The 9,715-nt window shown below is 54.1% G+C and overlaps 1 protein-coding gene across 3 annotated transcripts; it reads right to left on the reverse strand.

Annotated features, from left to right (window-relative positions):
* Positions 1-203: 203 nt before the first annotated feature.
* TBXT (T-box transcription factor T) lies at positions 204-8,722 on the reverse strand. Of its 3 annotated transcripts, none has more exons than XM_031679845.2 (8): positions 8,271-8,722; positions 7,537-7,801; positions 6,630-6,764; positions 5,727-5,788; positions 5,545-5,606; positions 3,622-3,798; positions 2,437-2,566; positions 204-477 (listed from the first exon to the last, which is right to left on the reverse strand). In XM_031679845.2, the coding sequence occupies exons 1-8, from the start codon at positions 8,474-8,476 to the stop codon at positions 204-206; spliced, it is 1,311 nt and encodes a 436-aa protein (XP_031535705.2). In that variant the 5' UTR covers positions 8,477-8,722. The 3 variants fall into 3 exon arrangements, with proteins under 3 accessions (XP_031535705.2, XP_072822452.1, XP_072822453.1); XM_072966351.1 differs by having other exon boundaries at positions 3,622-3,795; positions 8,271-8,476; XM_072966352.1 differs by lacking the exon at positions 3,622-3,798 and having other exon boundaries at positions 8,271-8,476.
* Between the last annotated feature and the right edge of the window lie 993 nt (positions 8,723-9,715).

Below are 9,715 nucleotides of genomic sequence, written 5' to 3' on the forward strand. Positions count from 1 at the left end.
AAGGACTCGGGACCGCACTGCCACCACCAAGGATGGGCAACGATGGTGGTGGGGGGACGCTTGATAAATAGCAAGACTTGAGTTCCTCCTCGTCCTCACAGTGAGGCTAATTTCCTCCCCTTGCCCCAGAGATGGCCCATCAAATCAACACTTGCTGCCACAACAAAGAAGTCATTGTGTCTTTTAAGACCCAGGGCCCTCGTTCACATGGACGGAGGCGACACTGGGGTCCACGAGGCTAGGAGGCGGGCGTGGGCCGAGGCGTCATACTGGCTGTCGGCAATGTCTGCGGCCGTGGCGGCCCCTTCATACAGCGGGGACCCCGCGGAGGAGGAAGCGGGGACTGGGTGCGCGAGGGGCGCAGAGCGGGCAGCAGGGCCTCGGAAGAACTGGGCTCCCAGCCCGCTGGACATCCCTGCTGTCTGGGCGCCGGGGGGGACGGTGCCGCTGCTCACGGACCACAGGCTGGGGTGCTGACTGCGGCGGAGAGAAGGGGAAACAGACAGGTCAGAGGCGTGGGGTCGGGGTGCCCCGGCCAGCTGCGGGCGGGGAAGGACACTACCAGCACCCGTCTCCCGACAGCTGGGTCACTGGGTGTCTTCCTTTCAAACGGGCCTTTTCCTCTGATCTGTGTGGACGTTACCGTCTGGTCTATTAACAGGAAGCAAAATCATGAGGACGCCAGCTATTTACCTAGACGTAGCCCCGGGCAGAGCGCTGTTAGGATTTCCTGCAAAAGACGCCAGTTTTGCGCTCTTGCTCAGAATCCAGAATCCTCAGACACACTGCATCAGATGCTTCTGTGTGAACCAGCACGCCACCCCCCTGCACCTCCCAGGGACTCCTAGGGTGGAGACAACACCTAAAACACTGAGCCTGGGGAGGGCACAGCTCAGTGGTGGGTCATGTGCTTAGCATGCACGAGGTCTGGAGTCAATCCTCAGTACCCCTATTTTTTTTTTAAAGGTGCCTTCAAAGGAAAAGTTTTTTAATTAAATAAAAATAAAACACTGAGCAATGGAGAGCATTCTGTCCCGGCCAGCAACTCCTGTATGGGCACCGCTCCCAGAAAGACAGGCACCTGGGGATCAGACTGGAAGTAAGTCCCAGCTCTGCCCTTCACAGCTGTGTCACGTTTCCCTTGGTCCGCGACCGCTGTGGAGGCTGATCCCCAGTCTACGAAAGGAGTTGGAAACCGGTACTAAATCCTCCAGTCTTAAGAACACGGACCTGAACAGCATTACATTATGCTCAAATTTTGTTTCCAGAAAGTTTCTTTCTCTTACAGTAGGGTCTTCCTATAAATGAGCAGGGAGGCCGTGCGCAGCAGTGGGCTATATTCTTTAGCAAGCCACGTCCTGCGCTTCAGATGCATTCACACTCACAAACAAGCCTGAGTTCAGTGAGGGGGCTGCTCTCCCCACTTCACAGAAGAAGAGAAACAAGACGCCCTGAAACGCACAGGGGGAGCCCCTCTGTGACCGCAGGCCACCCCGTTTACAGCAGCTCCGAGTGGCTTCAGGGCCCTTGGAAAGCTGGCTGGTTGCACATTGTTTTACTTTCTCAAGAGTAAACAATTAGATTCTTATTTTAAAGGAATTGTTTCCTAGACATAGGAATTAGGATCTCAGACAAATTTTGACGTTCTCTACATAGAAACGGCATTGCTTTTACGGTCAAGATGTCTTATCTATAGACCGTGGCCAGCTTGTTCACTCATTTAATATCTTTGGGCCCGTTTCCTGATTTCAGTCCTCCTGAAAGTGAGGACTGACCTCTAGGTTTGTTATTTTAGTTTTTTATTATAAAAATCCTACGAAGAGATGCAACACACTTACTGACTGACCTGATTTTTTAAACCAACCTTCCTGTACATAATTTTCAGGTTAATAATAAAATAGTCATCATTCTTTGCAGGTTACCCAGCATTCATGCTCAGAACTTTGGTTCTCTTTCCACAGAAATCCAACATATTTATTTCCTTAATTTAATAGTGCCTGTCAAAAAAGGTCTGGAAACATTTATTCAAAATTCTCTCCTACTGACCTCAACAACCCTGTACAGATGGGCTGAAGCTGGGGTCATTTTATGCCTTTTTCTTGGAGAAACGAGGCTCAGAGAGTTTAAAAGACTTATCCATCACATGCTAGTAGTTAGCAGAGCCAGGATAGGGTCCCTGCTTTCCTTCTGTTACAGCCCAGCTCCCATCCACCCTGAGGGAGCCACCCGTCTTCCCAGAGAAAAGACTGGAGCAGGAACTCGTAACAGTCATGTCACCTGGGATCCGCAGTCATTTCTGACTAGTGGTCAAATTGTAAATAAAAACTCAGGATGTGAGGTGAAGGGCAGAATGGAGGCCAGTGAATGAGATGGTGTGAAGTCACAGGCACCCAGAGATCCCAGGACAGTCTGCATCCATCCCCAGCTGCACATTACCTGGAGCCCGTAGGAGGACCGGCGTTCGGATTCATGGGGAGCATGCTGGTGTGGGCAGGCACTCCAAGGCTGGACCAGTTGTCATGGGATTGGAGCATGGATAAACATGCAGATGAGTTGTCCGAATAGGCTACCGGATGTAATAAAGTGTCATTACTCATGGAGTCTTCCACAAGCGACAAAATCCACTGAGATACTGCCAAACACTACCAGTAACGGGCTACCCAACATGGACAGCAGCACTGTGTGTGACAGTGAAGACAGAGAGCAAACCCACCAGCCTGCTTAACTGGTCATCGAGGCTAATGTTTAGCGTCAAATGTGTGCATTTGAAGATACATTCCAGTAAACCCAGGCTTTTTCTTTACCATTAGCTCAGTGGCTGCCCTGTAAAAATGGAATCCTACAGTCACATGAGTGGGGATTAATTACCTTTAAAAATAAAGTTGAATGTAGCTTTAACCTGCCTTTCCCCTAAGGGGTTATTTCTGAAGAGTTAAAAGGGCTTTAGAAACCATAACTGAGCAAAATTTAAAATATGGTTTCTCCTAGCCTCTGGGTGAATGGCTATTTCCTTACCAAATAAACTCCTTTCATCTCAAATCAGCTTTAATTGCTTAATTGTTTTATGGTGTTCATTAGCTTTTTCCTTCCTTCTGGAGCCAGACAAAATGAAGCCCAGGCATAGATGGCGTTAGAGAGAGCGCGGTGCAGCGACTATCATGGGCTCGTCCAGTGTTCATGGCGCTCAAGCACGCGTCAGGGGGCTTCTTAAACCGCAAACTGCTGGACCCACCCCTGGTGCTTCCGACTAAGTCGGGGTGGTTTCCAGGTGATGCTGACGCTACTGACCTGGGAACCATACTTGGGAAACATACTGTGTCTAGTCAAGCCATTGATCTCTGCACCTGGCTGACCCAACGTCGCTTTAGAGGGGTTCATAAAATGCCCAAGCCTGGGCGCCTAGACGTGGGCCTCCATTCTGGGAGTAATAACTGAGTCACATTCAGCTCCAAAAGCCCCTGTGGTCTGGATGTCTCTGTGGTCGAGCCAGCAGTGATGAGGACGTGCAATCAAAGTCCCTCCCGAGCCACTAAAGATCCAGCCTCCGGGACCCTGCAGGCTGCCTTTCCCTCCCCAGAAGTGTCCCGGCCACCCCAAAACTCCTTTCCAGTCAGGACTTACTTGGAGAATTGTTCCGATGTGCGTAAGGGCTGGGGTAGGGGGATGGACGGTGGCTCCTCAGGGCCGGGTACGTTTCACAGCCGTGCGTGGAGGGAAGCGAGAGGGGGCCTCCGAACTGAGGGTGGGAGGTGGCGGGTGGACACAGGGTGCTGGCTCCAGGAATCAGCCACCCCCCTGCTGTGAGAAAAGAGTGCTGAGTAACTGGCATTTGCATCACCTCCGTTACTGAAAGGGCAGGAGCCCCGAGGCCAGGGAGCTGTGGGCCTTCTCCTTAGGATTCGCGGACCAGCGAGCACCCAAGCCGAGTCTTCAGGCAGCATGGGTGTCAGCTCCACACTAGCGGCCCCAGGCTGGCCAAGGTTTCCAAACCCACGGCCCCTGAGATAACCCGGGAGACCCAGCCTCAGCCAAGCCTAAGGCTTCCTCAGCTGCTCTTATTCAAAAATCCTACTCTCCCCCCCTCCTCCTGGCCTCTTACGGGATGTTCTGCTCCATAATTAGGTCAGTTCTCAGGGCCTGACTGCCGAGCTTCAGTAAAATGTAAAAACAGACATGTTCAAGACACACAAGGGGAACCAGGCAGCTGAGTCCCCGTGTCCCCACTTCACCCCAGCCCCAGCCCCACCCCGTCACACACGGGAGTGCTTGTCCCGGCCGGTGGTGCCCCACGTTCTGCTCACTCCTCTTCTGCCTCAGGCTTGCGCTCGCCTGCCTTGTCCATCAGTCAGAAAGTTGTTCCAGCACAGTCCTGTCCTCCTGTACAAAACCCACTTTCTTCTCCACTCTTTTTTTTTTCTTCAAATTTTCTTTTTTCATTCAGAAGAGCAACCTCTAGGAGGACAAGGACTCCAGCTCCAGCGCCTGAACTGCACACAGTTTTTCAGGCACCATATAAAGGAGGGCGGGGCGGGATGGGGCCGCAACGCCGGGGCCCCTCACGCTCCAGAAAGGTTGTTCATAATCTGCTCTCTGACATGGCAGCCCGCGAGCCACTTAGGAGCACTGTTTGCCAAATTAGTCCATAAAATGGAAGGAAGGAAGGAAGGAAGGAAGGAAGGAAGGAAGGAAGGGAGGATGGAAGGGGGGGAGGAAGGAAGGATGGAAGGATGGAAGGGAGGAAGGATAGAAGGGAGGGAGGAAGGAAGGAAAAGGAAAGGAAATGATTGCTTAGGAGGGCACCATGCTGGTTCATCCAGACTTGAAGTGACAGCAAGCACTAACTTCTCCGTCCCTACAGTTGTCAATCATTTATCTCTCAGAGTCCCTCCCTGAGTGTGGAGGAGGGCTAGACAAAGCCTTTTCTCCTAAAAGACTCTGCTGTAGACCTCCGTCACTTTGCTCTGGCTCACAGAACTCCTAAGGAAGCTAGACTTGTTTAAGCAGACTTTTCCCATCCTATAGCCACTGTTTCCAGCACGAGCTGACAGGCCATCCTTGGATCAGAAGCAGGCTAAGGGGAAAACCACACGCTGTCAGAAGCACCATTCCAAAGATGATCCTTCTGTTTTCAACCACTAACAAAAAGAGAAGCCATCTCAAAGTGGACATAAGGGCTGCACTCCCTTCTTGCTCAACACAGCAGAGTCTAAACACCCGCCAAGGACTCAGTGATCCGTCCCAGCCATGGTCGGAGCGGCCTCGAAGAAAAGCAAAAGAGCCCAGGAAAATTCTCCCCAGACTTCTCTGTCAGGAGCCCCATGGGCTCCACGACCCCAGGTGGGGCAGAGGCTGAGAACCAGTAGGTTGAAGACCAGTAGAAACACAGCCAACAGCCAACACATATGGCTTGCATGGCAAAGGGCAAAGTGCTCCCGCCACACCCAGAAACTCCCTGCTCCGTCCCCAGCTCCAAGCTCCCAGCTCCCAGCAGTCTAGTCCCCAAAACAAGGTGTGTCTGGGTAGACAGAGTGCAACAAACCGTACATTGGGAGTACCCAGATTGCTGGCTGTCTCCGGGTTCTTCCATCATATCTTTGTGATCACTTCTGTCAAAAAAGTGGATTGAATTGTCAAGAAGGAGAGCGTCTAGAAAATAGCACGGCAGTAATATTTCATTTTTCTGCATACTTCTTGGCCTAAAGAGTATATAGTTAGAATTCTCTCACCTTTCCTTTGCATCAAGGAAAGCTTTTGCAAATGGATTGTATTTAATTTTAAGAGCTGTGATCTGAAAAACAAGAAGTTGAGTTTACTAGCACATTTCTATATGGTCAGAGGATTTTATTTGGCACCAAGAAATTGGGAACCACCAGTAACCCCTCTAAATATCCAAATATAATCAGACTTCTTTCCAAGTATGTGTTTCTATTTGGATCTGAAGTAGCTGAGTAATCACAATATCTTATAAAGAACAGCACATTTATAAAAAGTTTTTAAATGCTAATTTTCCGAGTGTAATTTACAATAAGCTTAACCTACTGCTGACAATATTCTGTGTGCATACATCAAACAAATATGGCTCAAAACATAACCTAGGGCTGCTTGGCAATAGTGAAGGTGAGTCCTAGTTGGTGATCAACACGGACAACCTAGCCAGCTAATCACAGACTGTACTTTGGGGTCCGACTTGGACATAGCTTTACAGGCACGAACCTGTATTCTGCATCTGGTTGATTCTTCACACTGCGTGGATTTGGAGGGGTGTCCCCGGCCCTTTCAGGAAGATTCCCAAAGTGAGGAGATGCCTTTTCCTGAAGTTTTGTTCTCAAGAAGCCCTCACAGTACTTCATCTCAATGTTTTTACTCATCTTTTCATTTTGAGCATTTTAGTGGGCGCTTCTAGTTTTATATACTTTTGTGGAAAATTAAAGGGGGAAATTGCTTTAATAATGACTCATTTTAAAGCTTTTCTCCCTTCAGTCCCAATTTTGTGGTTACGATAAATTACTTGAAAAGACACCAATGATCCCACAAAAGACACAGTCTCTGTATTCGTGCGAATCTCCGGGACTCGGCACCCGCGACACAAGAAAGCTACACGACACAGGAACGCCGCGCGCGCCGCTCACCTCCTCGTTCTGGTAAGCCGTCACAGCTATGAACTGCGTCTCCGGGAAGCAGTGGCTGGTGATCATGCGCTGCGGACCCCCAACTCTCACTATGTGGATTCGGGGCTCATACTTGTGTAAGGAATTCAACATGATCTGACAGAGACACAAACCGGCAATGGTGGTCATCACAGTCCCACCGTGAAGACAACCAAACACCCATTTGCCCTGCTGTTGAGGAGAAAAATACATTCAAGGTGCAAAAGATCTCTCAGCTTGCAGGAAAATGTCTTCACTGCTGAAGTTGGCAGGTTTCCCATCAAATGCTGCTCCCACGACTAGTTTGCAAAAGCATGTGAGATGCTACATGCCGTTAAAAGCAGCGAATGCTCATGGAGAAATGCTTTGACCAAGGCTTCCAGGGCAGCTAAAGGCACCTTTAAACACCAGCGCGCGAGCCTGGCTTTCGGGAACACCAGGTCTCCCAGAAATGATCCTCAATCCAAAACTAAAGACCTTTCTGCGGAAAAGGACATATTTACACGTGCGTTCAAACTTCAAGCTGGAGATACTACACGGTGGGCATATCCGGCTCTCAAATGACGCTTGACCGTCAAGGCTGAGGTGTTCTCTGCCGTTAGGAACGCTGAGGACTAGGACGCAAAAGTGACCCCGAAGTTTAAGACCTGCTTGAGTGCTCAAAGGGGAGGCTTGGCGCCCCCCCCCCCCCCCCCCGCTCTCCAGGCCTTGGTGTTACTGTCGTCAGGTTACTATAAACAACACCAAAGGCTTAATTGAGGAAGGCAGATGTCACCTCCATGCAGGCAGCGCCCTGCCAAGGCTCCACCGCAAGAAGGTGCGGAGTCGTGGTGTCCTCGCGCCGTCCCCTACCCCCACCCCTCTCCCGCCCCCACCCCATCACACCTACCTGGCCTCCTCCGTTGAGCTTGTTGGTGAGCTTGACTTTGCTGAAGGAGACCGGCGCCTTCATCCAGTGCGCCCCGAAGTTGGGCGAGTCGGGGTGGATGTAGACGCAGCTGGGCGCCTGCGGCTCGGGCTTGCCCCCTGGCACCCACTCGCCGTTCACGTACTTCCAGCGGTGGTTGTCAGCAGCCACGAAGTCCAGCAGGAAGGAGTACATGGCGTTGGGGTCCAGGCCGGACACGTTCACCTTCAGCACGGGGAACATCCTCCTGGAAAGGGAGGCGCTCAGCAGGAGGACCCGGATCTGACCCATTAGACCCAAGGCGGAGGCGTGTCAGTTGGAGCAGTGAGGAGTCCCCTCGGGAACTTAAAAGAGACTCCGTAGTTCCCCGCTTCCCAGGACCCTCCTAGATCCACAAGCGTCCTCTGCGCTATCCCACGGCCTCTGGAGGCCGGCGGGAGAGGACCCGGCAGAGGGTGGCAGCACCCGGGCCAAGCCGGCCGGGCAGGCGCGGGTCGGGAGACTCCCCCAGGAGTCCTCCTCCCCAGATGAGTGAAGATTACACCAAGAGGCCCCAGAGGAGTAATTAGAGGCCACAAGGGTCTGTTTCCAGCCTGAGCGGAAATGAGCAAAAAAACTTCCACCCGGAGAAAGTGTGGCACAGTGCGGACCTCTGCAGCCGGCGCCCGGCCCGCCCGAGTGCGTGGCGCGTGCCCCAGACCCGGCCGCGCGCCTACCTGCCGTTCTTGGTGACAATCATCTCGTTGGTGAGCTCCTTGAAGCGCAGCCACAGCTCGCTCTCCTCCAGGCCCACGCGCAGCTCGCGCTCCGTGGGGTCGCCCTTCTCGCTGCCCGCCTGCAGCTCGCTCTCCACGGCGCTCAGCAGGTGGTCCACTCGGTACTGCAGGCTCTTCCCCCCGCTCTCGGCGCCGGGGGAGCTCATTCTCCCGCCCCCTCCCCACCGCCCCCGAAGCCCTCACTCGCTATCCAAGAGCCACCTTCACCCCAGGAGGCGGCCGCGCACCCAAGACGAGAGGACCGACGGCGCCCCCAGACCTGGGAGGAGGGTGAAGAAGGCGATCTTGGGGGGAGGGGGCGGGGGAAAGGGGTGGGGGGAAAGGTTATTCCACTTGAACTCCCTCAAGGAGCTGCTAGAGTAGGTCTCTGGGGAGAGAGAATCTGTCCCCTCGGCATAAATAGAGCCGCCGCGGCGGCGGCGGCGGGGGGCGCGGCGGATTGGGCCGAGCGCCCTTTGAAGTGCCCGGGCAGCTGCCCATTGGCCGCGCGCGGCCATATCAGACCCCGCCGGGCGGGCTGCGGAGGCGGGCCGCCAACAATGGGCTCCCGCGCCTGTTTCTTGTAAATCCGCAGCCCGGCACTGCGCGGCCCGGCCCAGCCCCTATACCTCCGCCCTCCCCCAGATGTTTGCACCTCCATCAAAGCGGCCCGGCGGGCCCCGGAGGCCGGGAGGAGGAGGGGGACGCGATGAGGGTGGAAGAACCGGGCTCCCGAGCTCGCCCGGCCCGCACCTCGCCCAGGGGCTGTCTGGATGCCCGAGATGCTCCCTTACTCCCGGGAGCCGGGCCCTCCTCGCTCTCCAAGCGCACCCCGGATCCTGCAGGTGTGCCGGCCTGGAGTCGCACCGCGGCTCACACTGGCTCCCGAGCCGGTGTCGGTCCCTCGCCAGCAACCATCGCGCACCACAACCCCCGCTTAAGGACGCGCCGCGTGCCTTTCCGGGTGGAGCTGGTCTCGATCCTCCGAAGCTCAGCCCACCACCCAGCCTGCCCGAGTCCCGACGCGTCCCTCGGCCCACGGCGCTTCAGGTGACTCCACTAACACCCGCGACCATGGATCAGCCCACTCGGCGTCCCCTGTTCTCCGGAGCCCTCACTGTCTGGAAAGGGAAGCCTCGCGCTCCGAGTCTCTGCCCCCGGATACACCCCGCGCCCTGAGAGGGAAATAGACTGAAATCAACCAAACGACCCTTTGGGGGATGCTTTCTCGCTCCCCTCTTATAAAAACAAGACTTTGTTGGCGAGGTCTAAGCGTACTCTGAGTGTGACCCGAGGGTCTGTTCCACTTTTTTGATTTGGTCTTTGCTTTCGCGGAAGGTGAGAGGGAGGGGGAGAGGGCGCGAGCCAGGGTTTCCAGGCGAGCGGGGTTCGGGGTGCGTCTCCCT

This window comes from Vicugna pacos, chromosome 8, assembly GCF_048564905.1.
Source record: "Vicugna pacos chromosome 8, VicPac4, whole genome shotgun sequence".
In the NCBI taxonomy this organism is placed as follows: domain Eukaryota; kingdom Metazoa; phylum Chordata; class Mammalia; order Artiodactyla; family Camelidae; genus Vicugna; species Vicugna pacos.